We start from the raw sequence: 21,398 nt of genomic DNA, 5'->3' as shown, positions 1-21,398 counted from the left end.
CTGGTCTCATTATGTGACCACAGGTATTCTCTGCACTTCCTTTGCTTTTGGATAGTGCGAGAAAGTCATAAACACACACACATTACTTCTCTGGGAATACAGTAGTGTTCAGGCTCTTGCAGGAAGTGGTTCCCAAAACACATCTGATGACTCGATAAGCATTGTGTTGAAAACAATGTGTGTGCCTGTGTCCACATGTGTGTGTGTGCGTGCGTGTGTACAGTTTTGTATGTGCCTACTGTATGTGTATGTCAGTATCTACAGTCCATGTGTTTCCATGTTTGTGTCTGTGCCCTAGAGGTCATTGTGTGTGTGTGTGTGTGTGCGTGCATGGGTGTGTGTTTACATATAAATCTATCAGTGTGTACTGTTCTATTAAAAGATATGACAACAGTAGAAGAGTGGTGGTGGTGTAAGGAACCTTCAGTATTTGTGTGACAAATAAGTTCACATACACACAAGCACAAACACACAAATGTGCAAATAGGTATTTTATAGGTATAAAACAACTGTTTTATACCTGTGTATACTTGCATAATCAGCTCAGGTTTGCAGGGCCTGTGTATATGGTTATTCATAAAAAACAGGGCATTACTTTAAATTACTGTAAACATTACTTCATGGATAACTCTGCTGATATTTCATATTTTACATTGTTGGGTTTTGATCTTTTCTTGGGATTTATTGACATAAATAAATAAATAAAGTAATGCTAGCCTTATCCTTTTAAACAATTCAATGAAGTAATTGGTAGATTAATGTGTTATAAATATCATTAACCATTAACCCTGCTTTGGACAAGTGTGTATATCTGAAAAGTGATTACAGAAAAATATAGGATGCCCTGTCTTACAATAGAGGTAAAAGTTGTATGTTCAGAAATGTCAAAATACAGACGTAGTTACAGTAGAATATACTTCAAGTATCAAAAATAAACATACTAAACTACAGTAAACTACAGAATGACTCTTGTCAGTGGATTATTACTTTCTTATTTACTGTTACAGATAGAGTAATATTTAAGTTTGAGTCATACCCTCCCAGTTTGTGAAGTCAATGTGGAACTTTTCTTCGGGCCTTCAGGTGCCTGCTCGTTTAGAGGATGTGTTTAGGAAGGCGTGAGTTCAGTCCATCTGAGGTGGTGGTGACAGTGTCATTGGTGCAGTCAACACAATGATGTTTGTGCATTTGTCTTCCTAACTGATGCTCAGTCTTGAGTAGGTGGTCCATGTCTCTGCAGAGTTCTCACCTGTGTGTCTGGGTTCTCAAACAGTCCTGATGTATGCTTTTTGCTGTTGTCAGCTCTGGAGGAAAGGAGGCTGCCAAAGCAGGGAAAATGGTCCACATTTTCCACACTCATGTTGTTGATGTGTATTACTGATGAGGAAACAATGGCAGCTAATGGAGAGCTTGTGTCTTCCTGATATTCAGGGTCAGTCCCAACAGCCTGTATGGCTGAGTAAAGATATCAAAGATGTATTTAAGATCTTCTATAAGGGCAAAGACCTTGGACTTGGTCTTAAACCTGTTCAAGCTAAAGAACTCAACATCTGCTCTGTACACAGTTCAGACACCAGGTGGCAGGTGAATACGCCCTGGCTCACACCTACTGCAGTCCCACCTCAGAGACCCTGCAACCACTGAAGATCCACTTCACAGCTCCGTCTGATCGATTCTCCAGTGTTCCTTCATTTCCTTGTAGACAGCAAACAAAACAGAAACATCTTGCAGTTTTAATTCATACAGCCATAATTACATATTTGACTGAGGTTTTAATGTCTGTACTGGCCAGTAACATCACATTCAGAGGCATTTTAACTCTTAGCTTAATGTTAGCTTAGAGACCTAAATAAGTGGATTTAGTGTTAAGTTACCCAGTGGAGATGCACTTCAGTCCGTCATCTGGTCTGTAAAGGTTCCACAGGCTGTTCACATTTGGCAGACAGCATGGACCTCATAAAAACACTGCAGACACATAAACATAACATCACACAGGTACTGTGACGCTATGGGCGCGCACGCGCCCCCACACATACTCACTCACTTGCTCACTCACTGCAGATCAGCACCATTCTGTAGTTTTCTCTCTCTCTCCTTCCCCCTCCCCCTCTTGTCTTTTTCTCTTTCACATGCATGCACACCCTGCCCTCTCTGCTCTGATTGGCTGTTCACTGCTCAGAGAAAAGCTGTTTCACGACAGCTGTAGCTGGAAAAAGTGACCACAGATGCATGTAACAACCATAACACACACACACACACAGTTCAGGGCTGTGCTCCAGCTGTTTGTGTGTTCTTGTGTGTGTGAAGCTGGAGAAGTAAAAGGGAGAGCACAAACAAAAACAACAACAACAACAAGCTTGTTGGTTTGGATGTCAGGAGCCGGTGATAGTGATGAAGAAGCAGCTGTTGCTGATGGACTGATGTTGCTGTGTTGTCTTCACTGGATTCAGATACCATGAGATTACTGACATTTAATGGGATTACTGCTTTTTTTGGAGGGATTTACATTTACGCCGGTGTATTTGTTCAAGCCAGGAAGGTGTTAAGATGAAGAGTGTCAGACACGTTATAGGTAATGTTCACGCACACACACACACAGACTGAAACTTCAGAAGTTTGGTCTCAGTTTGTTGCTTCATACATTTACAGTTGAAAAGCTGTGTATAGCTGTAGATTTAGAGTGTAAACATTCATGTGTTTTATGATACACACACACCCTGCCTTGTTCTGTGAGCTGCGAGCTGCGTTCAGACGGCAGACTGTCGGTCAGGAACACACACACACTCATCTGTTGCCAGCCACGCTTCTCTCTGTCTGCTTGGTGTCGTCATTTTTCCATTTCACCAGTCTTTTCCATTATAGTCTGCTGGTTAAGTGATTGAGTTTGTAAATGAATTCCTTTTACTTTAAAAGGCTGATGACAGAATTCTAGTTTAGTCTGCACATGATTATTGTTAGGTTGCTCCCAAGGTAGAAAGAGATGCTTGTGGATCTTTCTTCGGTTGGTTCATTTAAATTCAAAGACTCTTTAAAGGGTTTTCTCAAGGCATGATAAGGCCTTTGTGTTTCAGTCATATAAAGTATATACTTAATACTTATCTATATACACCTGTATTACCTATATCCCCTAAGAGGTATGGGTGTGTGTGGTTGTGATGTTCAGTGCAGATGTGTAGGAGATAGAGGGATAGCATGTGTTTTTTAATTTGCTGTGTGCTGAGCTCATCGTGTCACTGTGAAGACTGTACAAGCAATCAGTCAATCAGTCAAATGTGCAAAAAACACAACATAAAATATCTCCTATATGTAAATATGATATTTAATTCGGAGAATGTCATACAGAATGATATCAGGGACATTTTATTACTAACTACAATATAAAGCCGTGTTAATAGTTTGTTTTCAGTCAGTTAGGTGTGACATTAACAGGCCACAAGAATCTGGGAGATGACAAACGTCTTAGAGAATACAAAATCAACTTTGGACTTGAAGATCTGAACATTTGAATTCAACATAAATGCTGAATGTACATCCTGACTGATTGTGGTTGTCAGATAATTGCTTTTCTACTCAGTGCTCAAAGGCCTGCTCCCTCTGTAACTGTGTGTGGGTCTGTGATATGATCACTAACATGGATTACGAGCAACAGAGCTCCAATGAGACATTGTCATTGTGTTACTATATTTAAGCTCAGATGATTTTAGTCTTTGCCATGAACCACGCTGTGTTTCTGATTAGGTTAATGCCCAAATGCTGAGCTCAGTCAGTCTGTGAATACCAGAGACAGTGTGAGAGAGCATGCTGCTTAATCCTTTTAAATTTAGACCAGATGGATGAAGGTAGGTGTTAACCAAGGTGTGTGTGTGTGTTGGTATTTGTGTGTATGTGTGTGTGTAGACAGGTGGTGAGGTAGTGTTGGCACCATCAGTTGGTTGCCATGGAGTTTAGACACCTGACAGCTTGGCAGAGATTCAGCCATGTGTGTTACAGCTCAGTCAGTCTGTCACCAGATTCTTTGAGCTGCTTTATGTGATCCACCTGCTGCAGAGCTGATGTTTCAGTGCTTCTCCTGCTTCTTTGGCTCATGTGCTGTGTTGTATTGTGTTGTTGCACCATCTCCTTCATGCCTGTAGTTTGGTTCTTTTGGTCAGGATCAAGGGAAAAAATGATGCACTGCTGTATTTTAGTCCTGGTGTTAGCCTGTCTCCACACACACAGGACGATGTCAGGCTTTTTTTTTTCTTCTTCTTTTTTTCCACATTCCAGCTCTGAGATCGGGCCGTAAATATTACAGAGTGTAAAAGTCAGACTTTGTGTGTTGCTGTAGTTGTCAGGGGTGCACACACAGACAGGGGCGGAGTGGGAATAAAAAAATTGGCCTGGGACTTTTGACTCAGACTGTCCCACCAAAACCCGTCTGGAGACACACCATCACATACAGCCCCTGTCACACTTTACAAGAATCATGTAGGAAACAGAGGTTAAATAAACTGGCGACTTGTAGAACAACACCCCTCTATATGAATTATGTTGATGTCACTGTGTAATGTTGTAGTCTAATTCTTATTTACACAAGACTGAGTCTGTGATGATTTTATGATTTACTGTAGTTTGTGAAGAAAAACTGGATCAGAAACACAAGAACAGCAAAGTAGCTACAGCCTGGAAACTGACCATACTAACAAGTATCAACAGAAACTATGCTGTTTAACTATATTAATAGGTAGTATAGTGAGTATTTACTGCTGTTTGTTGTATTAATTTGCTTTTCTTCCAATCTGAGCTGATCACACATACTCTCATTGTGTTAGAATTTCTCATGAAACCAAAGCAGAAAATGGAGCTATACAACATCTTCCCGCTAAATAGACTAGCATCCTGCTGTCTTTCACCTGTTCCAGCTGTAAAACCCGACTGGTGTTTGAGCTGGACTCACTGGGAGCTGTGGTCCTGAACCCACTCTGCTGCTCTGTTGTCTGAAGTTCCTGCTGCTAGACATGCAACAATTTGAAGTAATTGGATTTTTCTGGATTTTGATTTTTGATCTTTTCTCAGATCTTTTCAGCCAGACATTTACATTTTTTAAAAACTTTATTATTCATCTAAGGCGTGTTAGCCACAGTCCACTGCCGGCTGCCTCAGTGTTTAAACCATTTTCCGGGTCTGCTTTTTTGCACCATCGCATAAAAGCAACTCTATACCTCACCTGTCTCAGCCATGGTCACGTCCACCATCCACCACCCGTCCATGGCTCTGCTGCCATGTGTCAGGGATAAACACACAGCAGCTTTCTGTAACTGTGTCGACCAAGAGACTGTATGCCCATGAGTTTGGCTGTCTCTGGGACACACGATGTGTTCATGAGTTCAGAGGACCAAAACCATGGGAAGTGGATTGAGCTGTTGAGCTGCTGAGCCTTGTTGGCATCTACACGTTTCTTCTTCTTGACTAAAACAAGTGAAATTGAGACTTTAAAGTCCATGCTGTCATTGAAAAATGAGTAGTTACTGTTTGCTATAGAACTGATTTAAAGGGTTTCTATTTGCCATTGATAATGTACTGATATTAGTGTGGTGCAAGTAGGAGAAGCAGCTTATAAATAACAAAATGTGTTTTTCTGTAAAGCATCTTTTAACCAGTGATGCTGGGATGTTTATTACAACACAATACACATAATATAATATATTCACAGTAATTATCCACAGTCAGAACAGTCATCATTTGGTCTAAAAGCCAGTCTACAATTAACAGTGTAATACAACAGTTTTAACTAACTTATGAACACAGCACACATTGGTCTTCACAGCATCATGGCTGCCCTTACATGAAGTGGCGTTATGAAAACAAATTGAGTTTGGAGACCAGAAATAATACGTTCAAATCTGAGTCTCACAGGTTCAGTACATTTATAGTGAGGTCAGATTTAAACCATGTAAACACAGTAACTGTGGAGTCAATGGAAAACCCTGTGTGTCAGTAGACAAACAGCCAGGGGTACCTTTCGTGTATCTATACCAGCAGGTTTGACAAAATATCAATGGACAATTTGATGACCCGGGAATAAGAACAGGTTGAAAGTCCACAGTGTAATTTTATGCAGTTAATACAGTTATGCTCCACTGTCACGTGATAGAAATTGGAAACGCTTGCTGCTGTGTAATGCCCACAGTTATTTAGTATAAATAAAAAGAATATTCAGTGACATATAAACTTGAAGAGCAAATTGAAAGAGGCTAAACTCACAGTACATGAAAGAAAGGTACTGAGTGATTTTGGAGAGGCTGGTGTGCGTGTGAGCTTCCACCAGCTGAAGCCACACAAACCACGGCTCATGTCTCGGAGCTGGAATGTGGGGAAAAAAAAAAAAAAAAGCCTGACAATCAGACGTTGTCCTGTGGAGACACCTAACCCACAGAGCTACTACAGCTATATTTTTCATTAAGGAGTGACTTTGTGCCTTTTGTCTTGGAGAGAGAGAGACAGAGCCTGAAAGCAGGTGTCTCACAGCAAAAACAATCTGTGATCAAATAATGAAATCCAGAGCAAGAGGGTTAGGGTTAAGTAATCTATGCACACAAGTTATTACACCAAGAACACAAATTACTCATTTGAGAGCATGAATTAGAACTAGAGCATGAGTTAGTAATCTGAGAGTGCTACACTTTAATACTTGATGGCTCAAGACATTTGAAAAGTTTGATATATTTACAGGTCTGGAAGTTGGTGAACTGAGGCAACACAACACTTGAACTTCCTGGTGCTGCCACATCATGGACAAGTTCAAGTCTGTGTTCCCTGTTTTTGTAAGATCTCTAGCTGTCTGTTGAATACTGGATGCAAACTGTGCACTGCAGACTCATCCAGTATGAATGTAACTCCCAGTGAATATTGGGCTGTTCATTGCCAGTATGAAAACCTACAGTATCTTACATTCAGTTTTAGCACCTACACCTTATTTTTCCTCATTCATCTCTGAGCGTTCTCCTACTTGCTACTGAGCAGGAACTGCCTTTGTCAAACTGAGGAATGTCTGAGGCAGCTTTCCTCACGGAACCATAATTTTGGTTAGACAGAACAGGACTAGCTGCCCAACATAGACACTAATGACAGCTAACTCCCTCAGTTCTTGTCTGTAATCTTAATCTCCAAAATCAAGAATTCCACTGGTCCCCTTAACGTGTTTAACCTGTGTAACGCCACCTGACATGTGCTTATACATGTGCTTCCTGCACTTACCCTCTGTCTCTTCAGTCCTCCGTCAGTTTCTAAAAACAGAGTGTTTCTGTCTAGACTTGAAGTGGTCATACATCACGTCTGCCTCCACCTCTCCTCTCTACTTTGATGTTCCAACAATACAGAACATCCTCCCTGCTGAAGTGCAGGGCTCCGGTTGCATAATCCTGCTGTTCCATATATTCATGGACAGCTCCAGAACATTCCCTAAATCCTCTTCCATATCCCTCTTTTTGTACACATTGTTTTTTGCATGTTTTTCCCAGTTTGCTACATCTTTAAACATGAATTTCAATATATAGAATGTGCATTTACCATTTACAAGTGAGTAAGCAGTTTAAGGTTCTGGACAAAAGCTAGGAGTTAAGATTTTTTGGCTGTACAGCTGTTTTCAAGGTGAAGCACATGCTGGTAAAACTTGTGTGGTTCATTATGGTAAACACTGGATACTTAAAGGACAGTTTTGAGTAGAGTGTGTATTGGTGTGTGTGATCTTCAGTGAATGAATCAGCAAAATTACCAATCATTTGAGTGAGTGGAACAATCTGTAATGGAAGCATTTTTTTTTTATTATCCTTGGTAAGTCAGCAGACTCACATACTAAGAACAGAGGTGCATTGATATTGGCTCAGTTAAAGACCAGACTCACTACCAGCCATTGTGCTCTCCTTTGCCCTGTCCCTCGCCCCACCAACGCGCAACCCAGCATGTTTCAGAGTAATACAGTACACTCAGTGTTAGTGCATGTCTTTATTCTCTGTGACAGAGAAAGGTTTGTTCACCATACATTGCACTTAGAGCTTCAGGCTGCAGGGGAACCATAATAATCATTACACCAGAGCAGGGAAGGATCTAGTTCATGGAGACATATGCATACTCTTAAAGACATTTCTGAGAATGCTTTGTTCTGGTTTTCCCTATATATCTCATATCAAAGCGAGTCAGAAAGAGCTAGTCACAGAATAGGCTATGTGATGACAGGATATGACTAAAGAATATTTTCTAAATGAGGTGGAAACAGCTCTTAAATTGACTCTAAAGCTCAGCAATTTTCTAAACTTACATCTTACAGCTCTGGTATGAGTAATCATGACCCCCAGAGGATCCCTGTAAGGCTCTAATTGATGCTACATATTTTCTATGTTCAGTCTGTCCAATACTTTAGTACTGTGGTGTGTTTTTAACACTATGAAACAGCTATTTTACAGTACAGCTGTTTTCCTTTTTTACTGAATTTGAGATAATGTGAGGCACTGAGTTAGAGCTGGTTTTAGTTGTGGAGAATCTTAAACAGATGACATGAGAAGAAATGCTGTTGCCGTCTGTACTGGATGAATTCTTTGATCTCTGATCAGACTGGCTACAGTCAAATAACCGAGCGTATGATTGACCTAAAGCACTAGTCTGTAGGTTTCCTTTCTCCCTGACTGTTATTTCTAATCTTTGAATTTATTTATGGCTCAGTTATACATTATGTGTCATACTGTATGTGTCTGACCTGTATCTTATCATATTGCTTCATTTTAAAGTAGATTCTTCAGCATTCTTTGGAAGGATAACTCTCACTGTGTGTGTGTGTGTGTGTGTGTGTGTGTGTGTGTGTGTGTGTGTGTGTGTGTGTGTGTGTGTGTGTGTGTGTGTGTGTGTGTGTGTGTGTGTGTGTGTGTGCGTTTGCCTTTGCTGACTGTCTGGAATTCATGGATGTTTTACTGTGTGTCTCCTTACAGATGAGATCATGCAGCAGGAGATCAGGCCTCTCCTGGCTGTAGACATCATAGAGCAGCTTCATCGCCAGTTTGCCTTGCTCTCAGGTATGTAACAAGACTCCACTGTCCCGCCGTCCGCACATCCACACAGCGAGTGTCCAACCTAGAGGCTTTGACTCTGTGTATTTAAGTGAGAGGCTGGGAGACATTAATAATCAAACTTCTATCATAATAGCAAGTTATTATTACAAAACAAGATGTTACATGCAAACTGGCAAAATAAAAGAGATCACATCAAGTTCCAAAAATTTAAGAGCACTCTACTGTGTGGTACATCAAACCTGGAGGAAATGTCTGTGTGCTGATCTGCAGCCTGTTTGTGTTTTCGCTCCTTTTTTTTCTTCACTTAAGCATACGGTGACCTGTCCTTAAAACCACATTAATGTGAATGCGGCTATAAAATCCATGTGAAAATTACTTTAAACTGATTATTTTTTTCACTTTTTTGTGGAAATAAGTGAAATGCAACCCTTAGCACCCAAGGAAAGATAACCCTGAGGACATCATCTGGGTTTTTTTCTCAACAAAGCTCCTCCAGAGACGACAGAGGACATTATACGACTGTGTTCACCCTTAAAACACACACTGTCCACATCTAATCTGCAGTCCACTGAACCTAGTTTATTCTGGAAGTTACCACACACCCCATGCTTTCCCTGCTATATAGAAGTCACTCCATTTTACAGTAGTTTCTCCATCATGTTATTCATCATCACAGTTGCACTAGGATGTTCCCCGTACCGTATTGTAGACTAATAAGACCCTACTCTACTCAATCTCATGCTGTATGTTACACCACTCTTCCCTATTTTTGACAGTAAAGTGCCAATAACTTAATTCTTTCCCAGTCTGTGCTGTGTGTTTGTCCCCTTCGCTCCATAAAAACTTTCAGGTTACTTTAAGCAAAGTTGGTGCATTAACAAGACAGACATTTACAAACCACTTCTGTTTGTTTTATTGTACCATTATTATAGAAAGCACAGTGACCAGTTTTTATCATGTTCTACTTTTTGCTACATAGAATTTAAAAGTCCATAAATGCAGGAAATAGCATGGTCCCACCTCTGAAACCACACATGCACCCTTGCTTGGCTGCTCACAGGCTGATGTGAACCACACTAGGTTCTACACAGCCTGTGTCCATTTCTTATGTTTAATGTCATATCAAGTGTTTTGCTAGTCAAAGTTGATGAACTCTCTGTACTGTATACACTATTCAATGCATTACATTAGAGTGTAAAAGCATTTGTTGAATGGATTATTATTGTCAACATGGGATTATTGGATTAATGAATGGCTAACAGTTGAGTTAAGACCTTCTGACACAACATGGCTACTAGTTAAGATAGATACATAGGTTTGTTTTTGATAAAATATAAAATAATACTTTAAATGGTCTTTAAAGTATTATTATGCTTAAAGTCTTTAGAGCAAAATAAACATTCTTACATTGGGAAGCCTGTTTCTTCAGTGGAATCCAGCTCGTGGAAAGTCACATCGTTTTGTTTATAAAAGTTTAGACAGAAACATTGTTTTGCCACCTCCCAGCATTCATGCGGGGTGCCCTCAGACTTTCCAGATGTGTCGTTACCGGTGGCACAGCAGCCCGTGTGGTTTTTCCAGGGATGCTTCTCATTCCCTCTCTCAGTCCTCTCACAACAGCCATAATAACAACTGTTTCCAGAAATCCCTTTCTCAGCATTACTCGCCTCTAGAGTTACATAAGTTTAACACATGCCTGTTTTATGGCTTTCACCACATGTGTGTGTCTATTGTGAGTGTGTGTGCCTTCTCAGTAGGATGTGGACTGGTGTGGTATGATCCTCTGGCTTGATGCTTTGGTCTTTTTCTTCATATGCAACTTTCTCACATGTGAGCTCAAATCGCTCTTCACTTTCAGTGGTAAAGTGAATTCTCCTCTTGCTAACCAGTACACCAGGCAACGTGATCTCACTTTAATGGATTTGTGGCTGTTTTCTGTGTCTGATATGGCTAATGTCTGAGCAAACAACTGAAAGCATGAAGTGAATCATCAGCAGGCATTTTCTATTGTAGTACTCATACGGTGAAGAGCAGCACGGTGGTTCAGTGGTTGCCGTTGTCACCACCTGCATTGCAATCTGCAACTGTGCACAGGTTAAGCAAGCAGACACCGATCAGCCAGGACACAAGTAATATTTAGCCATATAAATGTTCTGACATCATAATTATTATGTCTGACTGTGATCATAAATCAATAAAAGCTGGTGTTCAAATATTAGTCATGGCAGGATGAACAGTGGATTCACTGTATTACTGCTGGGACCAGGTCGATGTGACACACTATGCAACACTTTCCTACCAAGCCTATCCCGCGCCTATACGACACATGTGAGAGCACATGACTCACTGCAGCATGACAGGTACAGACTTCTCACCTTCGGCAGGTTAATTGGATGTGTGTGTTTGAAAGTTGACTGGTGAGACTGTAGGTGACAGAGCAGAGAAAATAGAAGTGTGAAATGTGTGTGTGTTTGTGTGTGAGAGAGGGAGAGAGAGAGAGAGAGAGAGAGAGAGAGAGAGAGAGAGAGAGAGAGAGAGAGAGAGAGAGAGAGAGAGAGAGAGAGACCAAAAAAGGAGGACTATTTTTATGTTTTATGTCAAACTTAGATACACTTCTGTGCTTCACGTCTCAGATACTGTGATATTTGAGTTGTCAGAGAATTTTTAGCTCAAGGTCGCCATCTTGTGACTTTTTGTGGAAGAAGTCTTAGATGGGAACATTGGTGACAAAAAAAAAATGTTTTCCAAGATTTTCCATGACTAAGTTATTTAACCTCTGTGTCTTCCTCCTGGCTTTAAATGCTGTTTTTTTTTTTTTTTTTTAAGAGATGAACATTTTATTTTCTCTACAACTGGTATTAAAAGGCATTGTAAAATAATTAAAGTTCAAATTTAAGTTCCTGGTAAACTCCGAATTCCAGGAACCTCGTTCATCCTCCTCAACCCCACTGTCCCACTGACAAGACAGTCAGTATAAACTCATGCTTTTACTAAAATCAAGCGCAGAGCCCACTGTTCCACACAATACAATAATTACAGTCAAGCTGAATTAGCAGGAAATGTGTATATTATGACAGTATATAACAGAGTATAACATCATATAGCTTCAGTGAAGAACTGGAACAATCTGATACAGAATATACAGTACCAGTCAAAAGTTTGGACACACCTCCTCGTATGAGGGAACACATATGGAATTATGTAGTTAAAAAAAAAAGAGTGTTAAACCAACCAGAATTTTTTTTTAATATTTTAGATTCTTCGAAGTAGCCACCACTGAATAAGAAGGTGTGTCCAAACTTTTGACTGGTACTGTATGTGTATGAATATGTGTATTATATGGATAGTAAATGTTGCGTGTGGTGGTTTTATGTTGCAGGAGGCCGAGGGAAAGATGGCGCCCCCATCATCACCTTCCCAGAGTACTCAGGCTTCAGCGAAGTGCCAGACGACGACTTCCTCAATGTAGTCACTTACCTGACCAGCATTCCCAGGTACACACACTCTCATACACAGAAAACTTTATTTTCACTGTGGTTATCCTCACAGAATCAGACTCTTGCTCTTCATGTCACCTGTTAGCCAAAGGAAAGCCCCACTCTGCTTATTGGGCATCAGTGAAAGACTTTGTGTAAGACCTCCATTTAACCTCTCAGACTCTACAGGATTACAGAATCCCACTGAACAGATTTTATTGTATTTTACTTTGAGGGATGGACATGGCAGCCAGCTCAGGATGTGATGATTCCATTTACACTGATGGTTTTTTTTTTTCCCAGTCATCTAATTACAGCTTAACAGAAGGAACGAAGCCACATAAAATCAAGATTTATTGTACTCCAGCATCATAATAGATTATCCTGCTATTCTGCCTTCTATTGTGTATATGGAAATACTGTCCTAAGTCGTCTGATTGTTTGCCTGAACTTCCTTCCAGTCGAAAAGCCTTCTCTAAAGCCTCCCAAAACTGTGAGCTAGTGTATACTGTGTGAACTGGCTTACTGGTTAATTCACTGTTAGCATGGAATCAGTATATTTTAAATTGAAGCTTATATTAAAGTGTCAGCAGCAGTAAGATGAACCGACAGGACTATACAACAGTTTGTCATTTTTTAAGGCTTGTCTCTGTTTTAGCTGTGGAGCACAGTTTCACTTCCTCTTGTTATACTGCAATGGTTTACCAGTTCTGAAAATTCCTACAGTGCAGTGAACCTGTTGGTGCATTTCTTAAAATGTGCAAGATCCTTTTGATTGTGTGAAACTGGTGTGTTCAGGAGCAGTAAGCCTCAAATTTTTTGGGAATTTGATTGGCACGGCTTACACACAAGCACAAAGCAGCAGTGCAGTTTACGTCTACCTCCTTTCTCCAGTCTGGATGCTGCCAGTATCGGCTTCATCATCATCATCGACCGGCGGAAGGACAAATGGAGCTCAGTAAAGGCCTCTCTGTCAAGGATCGCTGTAAGTTCCCACCTAGTTTTCAAGTGGCTACATAAATGCCTACATACACGTACATATCAGTAAAGATAGTTAAATCGAATACTGTAAACAAGCACCATTTTGAGTGTAACCAAAAAATTACCAACAAAGGACAATTGCAGAAAACAATTAAACACATTGGAGCTATAAATCCCATATTTCTGCATTTTCTATGTGCACTTGATTGTTAAAAGCAGGTTATGGATAGGAAACTTTTAACTGACACCTCGTATTATAATAAATAACTGTGCTCTGTATGAGTCAGAATGGATTTGTCAGTCTATACTGCAGCCACAGTGATCCTGCCGTTACACCACAAATATTAAGGTCAAGCGACTCTGTGTGCTGTTGTGGTCTAGATCGTTTTGTTTTATTGTCCAGCTGATATTTTTTGTTATTATTTACTTCTCCAGTAATCTGATGACTCCTAACAGTACACTTCTCTTACATTCCTACTGGGAATCATGACCCCTGGTCAGTGCCTGCTGACCCTGGACCAACGAGTTATCAAGATAATCCCCAAAGGTTTAGAAGATTGTGGAGAAATATTTGGAAGTTGTTTTTTTAAAGTACATTTCTGAGGCTGACACTAGTACTTGCATGTTTGTGAGGAAATCTTTACCCAGCTGGACATTTGGAACTTATGTCAACCCTGAGTGTACAGAGAGTGATAGTAAGGAGAAATCATGCTCCTCTTAGTTGAGCTACATCCTGCTGCTTTGCAGTATCTGTTGAGTTTGCTAACTGTGCGTATTTTTGCTGGTTTGCAATATCTAAGACCAGATATTAATCTCTATTAATAAGCATGTCCTTTTTAGATGCCACAACTATGCCAATAAAAGGGTGACAGTTTTAAAAATGAGTCACTGTGCTGATGAGTATGCATTTCCATTTCTAAAATACAAGTTTACCATGAGCAGTTAGTTCACTGACTCCCACTTCATGTGCTTTTTAATGAGAATAGACAAACAGTATGATTTTTGGCTTGGGCTGTTTATGACTTCTGAGTCAGGAGTGTGAACTGACTCACAGACACGTGGAGCTAAGCTGAACTCCACTGACCCGTCACTGAGTCAGATTTTTTATAATAAGCTGCTTTAATAAATTTATACCAACAAGACACAGATAAGCATATTCCCATGTATGCTACGGTCATTGTGGTCCCAGGATTTACCTTCTGACTGGTGTAACCTAGTTAAGGAAAATGACTGAATGAATGAGTGAATGGCTTAGACATGTGCATATGTTGTTGTTGTGTTATCTAGGGGGCGTTTCCTGGAAACCTGCAGCTGGTGTTGGTGCTGAGGCCGTCCAGGTTCTTCCAAAGGGCTATAGCAGACATCGGGATCAAGCTGCACAAGGATGATTTTAAAATGAAGGTACAGACAATCAAGTTTCAATTACCACCAAACTCAGCTGGATTTGGCACTGCTTGTGTCAAGGATCAAACCGGTAATGCTCCTCAGCAAACATTCAGATAATGATACACAACCTTTACCTATGCTGAAAACTCACAATCAATGAAACAGAATATAAAAATATAACATAACTCAAATGTATTGAATTTAAATCCGTACCCAATGGATTTAGTATTTCACCATTTTAAAGTTGGGGACTCACAAGAGAAAGATTTAAGGGAGAATGTAGGTCATGATGATGATGGTACTGTATTGTACTGAATGTGTTTGCAGATTGTGATGCTGAACTCCCTATCGGACCTACATGGCTATGTGGATAAAGGTCAGCTGACCCGGGAGCTAGGAGGAAGCCTGGAGTACTGTCACAGTCAGTGGATACACCACCGAACTGTGAGTAACCATACAGTACTGAACACTGTAAACCTAAACTGTTACACAGATGATATGGGAATTTGTGATAGTTGTGGAGACGTGACAGACTTGACTTTGGTCAGTTACATTCCAGAACGCCTCAGAGTCATGTGTGGGTCTTTTTTCCTAGGCCATAGAGAACTTTGCCATGACTGTGAAAACCACAGCCCAGATGTTACAGAAGTTTGGAACAGACCTGGCAGAGACGGAGCTGCCCAATGACGTCCAGTGCACCAAAGACCTGCTGACAGCACACACGGACAAACACAACAACCTCAAGGTGATTTGGCACATTTAATGCACCAGCTCATACTGCCACACACAGTCCATGAATAGTTTGCAAATTAGATAGGAAGAGGAAAGCTTCTCTCATTGCCTCTCTTTTGGCAAAGCAGGGTTTGATGGTGTCACACAGCTAATAATACAGCTTCCTCATATTTAGGACTCTCTCTCATTCCCTCTAGGGTGAGCACAGGCAAAATAGTTTGCTTTTGATCAGTGGGGCAAATTTGCCAGCCAGAGTTTACGAGGTTTCCTCAGTGAGGAGTCCCTCAGTGCTGACACTTCAGAATACCAAAATTCGAAATAACAAAAAGTCCACATCCTGTCACATCTTCAGTGTTTGAGCCTGTATGTGTATAACATAAGCAACCTTAAACTTATTAGTAAGCCTGCAGAAAAGTAGTGCATAGGTGACACTCTCACCTAGAAGGTTGTAGCATCGCCCCGGAGAACACCTTGCATCACTCCCCCTGTTTACAAGCCTGCTGTGTCCACCTGCCTAATTAACATATACCAGGTATAAATGTACACACACACACACACACACACACACACACACACACACACACACACACACAGATGATATTAATGTTATTTCTAATGCCTCTGTGTCTCTGTACCAGGATGAACTGAAGATAGCTTTGAAGCAGGGCACCACCTTGTTAGGTTGTATCAAGGAGCAGGCAGCAAAGTCAGAGAATCACAAACTCAACCCAGATGAGATGGAGAACCAAACTACTGTGGAAAGGTGACAGTCGCCAAAGCTTTTCTTATATGTTATTATTTAATGTGTCTCTGCCTATAGTATGTCCATGCAGTCCTATAGAAACTCTCAGTGTGTGTGTAATGGAGTTCCTATTGTGTGTTTCAGGCTCCTAGCTCAGCTGGATGAGACAGAGAATGCCTTTGAACAGTTCTGGTGTAAGCACCATCTGAAACTGGAGCAGTGCCTGCAGCTACGCCACTTTGAACAGGACTTCAGAGAGGTATGTCTGTGGACCAGTCTGTCTCTCTGGCCTGCAACCTTTGGACATCACGTGTCTCCTCTCCACACAGCTTCAAAAGACTCCAGAGATAAAATCATACTTTCAAAAACATACTTCACAAGGAATCAGTTTGGAAGTTGTAAATACAGTGACTCTGCTTTATGTCCTGTCTGACACTTCATGCTCTAAATTTACTTCTGTGTTCTGTGTTTGGTGTCATGTTGCGGTGTGTTTCAGTGAATATATAACCTCCATATTTCACATACAACACTGAACATGAAGAAACAAACATCTCTCTGTATCATTTCAAGAGTTTGAAGTGAAAAAAGTGGCTCTGCCTTAACATGATCTCTTATTTCGTTAATACAGTATTTGTGGAAAGAAGTCACACTGAGTCAAATTAGACAGTATAAGGATTTTCTCTTTTTTTTCTGAGTCTGTCTCTGTCCCCTCTTTGTCGCTTCAGGTCAAAGTGTCTCTAGACAGTTTGAAGGACAGTCTAACCAGCTTATCAGTCGTCGGGGATTGTCTGGCCAGAGTTGAACAGCTGCTGAAGGAACTGAAAACACTGGAGGAGAAGGCTCAGGTCAGCCACACACACACACACACACACACACACACACACACACACACACACACACTGGTGCTGTGAGGTTGTAAACAATCCTTATGGCTGATGCTTTTGCTGCTCCAGCATCACACTTGCTTTGGTTTTAGTTCTTTCATCAATAAGCGAAACCCTCCAATCTTCAAACATGCCATCCCTATGCTAATAATCACATGGTGATTCACTTAGTTTGCAAAAGCATATTCAAACTACTTAAAAAGCCTACTCTTGATCCAGATGCTTTAGCCACCTATAGGCCTATATCCAACCAAGTCCTTGAAAATGCTTTTGCAAACTAAGTGAATCTGTGAATCTGTGTGCAGTGACGCATGTCATCATTCAACCATCAAGCTGGAGTCCGACAAATGTGGGCTACACGCGGGTATCATATCTGTCGTCACTGCACACAGATTCCACATTAATTTCAGTGACCTGCAGTTGCTGTAATCAGGTGTCATTACTGCTGGCATGAATAACAACCTTACTATATTTAACATCAGTATCAGCTGGTTGTTCATGTTTATAACTGCAACCTTAATGGTTATTGCACTTTATCAATAGATGATTAACATTTATAACTGTTGATCTGATGGCTTCATAGGAAGTGACAGACTCTCTCATGCTGTAACTGGGACGTTGCTACATTGAAATCTGAAAGAAAAGAGGCCTTCAATGTCCAAGCTGTGCTCCATTACATAAAAACTCATGATGGCCACTTTGTGTAGGTTCTAAAATAGAGACCCTTGACCAGAAAGCAATAATCACAGATTATTATAGATTGTATTTCAGAAAGACTGTGAACACTCTGAAGATTTTGTTTGCACAACGTAAACTGCCATAACGTCTTCTGAATTGTTATTCTTCTAGCCAACACTAGAGAAGGCTCAGCTCCATGCCCTGCACGGCGACCAGCTGATCCAGAGCAACCACTACGCTGTGGACTCTATTCGACCCAAATGTGTAGAGCTCCGGCGGGTCTGCGATGACTTCAGCAACGAGTCCAAGAAAAAGATGGATGTCTTGTCCAAATCCCTGCAGATACACATGGGCATTGAAAAGGTGAGGACATGGTCCGACTCATACACATCTACAGGCATCAACACCCCGGAAACACAAGTTAGATTCCCTGCACCAGGATCACCTGTCACTGCATGTGTAGATGAACAAGTCCAAACAATCCAAAGACTGACCTTGACTCAGCCTTGAATTCGTCTTAAGTTCTTGAAGGCTGCTCACTCTGATTATCCCTTTTTCAGCCTTACTTTTAAGTCATGGTGCTTGATTTGCCCTCAGTCAAATTCTTGCCTTGTTTTTATATTTCTGACCTTTAATTCCTTTTGTTGGGGCTACAGTCAACATGTTAAAATGATCACTATGTCAGTCAGAGTTTAGCAGATATATTAATTGCCATGTGATCACCACCAGCTAGTGAGCATTATTTGGAAATGGATATACTCATATAAAACTCAGTGTAAGACAAAGTGTGAACTCTTGTGCATGTTTAACCTGTGAATGTTAGCATGGGTTGACTGCACCGTATATTGTTGTGTTACTTGTGATTCCGTGTTCCTAAAACAAAACCCTGGGATGTTGTGTGCATGCATATCAGACCAGCTTAGAAAGATCCCTGTTTAATTCAGAATGTCATAACACTCTTACACTTTTGAATAAAGTGAGCTAATAGTTTTTTTTTAAAGCCGCACTAATTCATATTTCAAAAAAGAATGTAATATTTAACATGTGAGAGGGGTCATTCGCAGTGACCAACCCACAGAAAACATCACTCAACATGCATCAACCCCTCAGAAAAACAGAGCTAATAGAAGAGAGAATATTGGATTTAGATTCATCAGGTGGTCAGAAACATAACTACATGCTAATGTTATTTTCTGCTTGATGTTAAGAACTATTTGCTAACGCAGTTATCCTGTAAAATGAAGGATTGTTACCTACATTTTGGGTGCACTCGCACCGGAAAGACACAGCCTCGTCATAACTGATAGAAATGAAGAGCTGAACTAGAAAAATAACACCCCTGCTTGTAATGAGTGTAATGAATGTTCTTATAAGTATGGAGACCCACTCTTTGTTAAAAAAATGGCCCATAATTTACAGAGTTACAGTGGAGTTACATTTGTACACTGGCAAACCAAATGGCAGTTAGACACAGCTGAATGACTTCTGAGGAGTTTATTGTCCAGATATTTTATTAAGGCAATCTCTATAGACTGAATATCTTTTCTAATGTGAAATGGGGTGAAATAATGGAGGTGGTGAAAAGCAGCTTTATTCTCCCACTCTCTGTTACATCGAAATCTTGCCTAGATTTAACCTGCTGTTTAACCTGAATTTCTGCTGTGTACAGGTCAACCAGTGGTGTGAGTCTGGCATCTACCTGCTAGCCTCCCAGGCTGTGGATAAGTGTCAGTCACAGGAAGGGGCGGAGTCAGCACTGACCGACATCGAACGCTTTCTGGAGTCAGCAGAAAAGAACCAACTGACCGAACTGAGGAACCTCCACAACCAGTATGAAGTTGTCCTGTCTGAGGATATCAAGGTATGGATGCACAAAAACATGAGTTTACAGGACAACTGAATATACTGTTACACAAATAATGAGGGCATGGTTTGATAGCGAGCCCTCTGCCTGCAGATCAGTGTCCAGAAGGCACTGAAGCGGCTGGAAGATGTCCAGGAGATGTTTGAGAAGCGGCACATCAGTCTGAAGAGACTGTCAGCTAAACAGACGAGGCCCGTCCAGCCTGTTGCCCCGCGTCCTGAGTCCTCTCCCAAACGGCCCTCACTGAAGAACCCTGCCAGGACTACAGGGAGCCAGCAGCGTGAGTTGGATATTGTTATAACTAATTCATTCAGCAAAGGTTGAACCTGGTGTAACAGGTTCAGACTGTTTAAACTCTTTACTGTCAATTGATACGACTGACACAGGCCTCATGCGTGTAATGTAACACAAGCTGTGATATGAATGAAATGATCAAAGTCATTTACACTGTGTCGTTTCAATTCATTTCAGCTCTGGCTCGCAGAGCTTCTGATAACTCCAACAGCGGCAAGCAGCCAGTCGAAGCTGATCCCAACAAGAAGAAGAACATACGACGGGCCAAGGGAGGCATCAAGGTACCCTCCTCCAGTCCCACCCTGAAATCTCACGGCATCAGTAAAGCCCCTTCAACAAGTGATTTTAATGATTTTAAAGTCTTTCTCATCTCGCCTAAAAATCTATAAAGCGGCAAACTGTAGGTGTCTTATTAGCACTGAGCCAGTGGGTTCCTGTGTTTCAGCAGCCCCAGAAGTGACTAAAGCATCATTATACACGAATTCTGTGCAGAGAAAAATTAAATCTACATTACTTTATTTTATTTCATAATCATTTCCCAGTAGCTTCACCGCAGCACTGCAAGAAACAGATAGAGAAGGCTCAGTTAAACGGAAAATGTAAAGTGAAAAAAACAAACAAACAAAAAAAAACCTACAAAAATAAATAAGTCAGCCAATAACTAGCCTCCACCGTGTTAGTTCAAGTTCCTTGAACATGCTTTAAAAATGAATTATACATGTTTAAACAGGCAGTTCACTACTTTTCTGTCTGTTTTACAGTTGAAAACTTTAACCCCCCCCCCAACTTCACATCTTCTGTAGTTACTGCACTCTGCCTTCGTAGGGCAGTACAGTTACAAGTAGAAACTACACCTACAACTTCATCCTGTTCATCTGTGGATGTAAACGCTTTCAGATTAAAGTGGAAATATTAACCACATAGTCATGGTTTCATTTCATTCCAATGTACCGCTGCACAGAGCAACAAAACAAAAAAATGCACACTTCCCTTAATAAACCTTTGCTGATGAAAAGTTAGTATTACGGGAAAGACTCTGCTGGAGTACATTAAATGTTCGGGGGCTTTTCAGCGAGTTTTCCCGGTATGTTTTAGTTGGAATGAAAGTTCTAATGTTATTCTGAAGGAATCATGGGTAATAACACAAAACGAGACAGAGAATAATATATTTGTACATTGACTGGACATAGATGAACAAAATCATCCAGCAAATTAGAAGATGGTGCTAAAATTTCAAATTAAATCAATGTGCTCTTATTCATCAAAATCTGCACCTGAAAAAACAAAACACACTTTGATGAGACATTTGGCGTTAAATAT

At 40.7% G+C, this 21,398-nt stretch overlaps 1 protein-coding gene across 3 annotated transcripts in view; it reads left to right on the top strand.

The window, feature by feature from the left end:
• Positions 1-21,398, top strand: part of mcf2l2 (MCF.2 cell line derived transforming sequence-like 2) — a 100,017-nt gene that overhangs the window by 7,586 nt on the left and 71,033 nt on the right. For 2 of the 3 annotated variants that reach the window (XM_041040194.1, XM_041040196.1), the window contains exons 1-14: positions 2,376-2,572; positions 8,961-9,044; positions 12,421-12,535; positions 13,412-13,502; positions 14,786-14,899; positions 15,212-15,328; positions 15,480-15,629; positions 16,255-16,379; positions 16,503-16,617; positions 17,084-17,203; positions 18,092-18,283; positions 19,590-19,781; positions 19,878-20,064; positions 20,256-20,359. In XM_041040194.1, coding sequence (XP_040896128.1) covers positions 2,548-2,572; positions 8,961-9,044; positions 12,421-12,535; positions 13,412-13,502; positions 14,786-14,899; positions 15,212-15,328; positions 15,480-15,629; positions 16,255-16,379; positions 16,503-16,617; positions 17,084-17,203; positions 18,092-18,283; positions 19,590-19,781; positions 19,878-20,064; positions 20,256-20,359 — 1,731 coding nt within the window. In that variant the 5' untranslated portion in view covers positions 2,376-2,547. Of the gene's footprint in view, positions 1-2,375; positions 2,573-8,960; positions 9,045-12,420; positions 12,536-13,411; positions 13,503-14,785; positions 14,900-15,211; positions 15,329-15,479; positions 15,630-16,254; positions 16,380-16,502; positions 16,618-17,083; positions 17,204-18,091; positions 18,284-19,589; positions 19,782-19,877; positions 20,065-20,255; positions 20,360-21,398 lie in introns of those variants that run through there. The other variant, XM_041040195.1, reaches the window with a different exon arrangement.

The sequence above is a fragment of the Toxotes jaculatrix genome, chromosome 6, assembly GCF_017976425.1.
Source record: "Toxotes jaculatrix isolate fToxJac2 chromosome 6, fToxJac2.pri, whole genome shotgun sequence".
Taxonomy (NCBI): domain Eukaryota; kingdom Metazoa; phylum Chordata; class Actinopteri; family Toxotidae; genus Toxotes; species Toxotes jaculatrix.
This window is presented reverse-complemented; position numbering and strand designations above follow the sequence as displayed.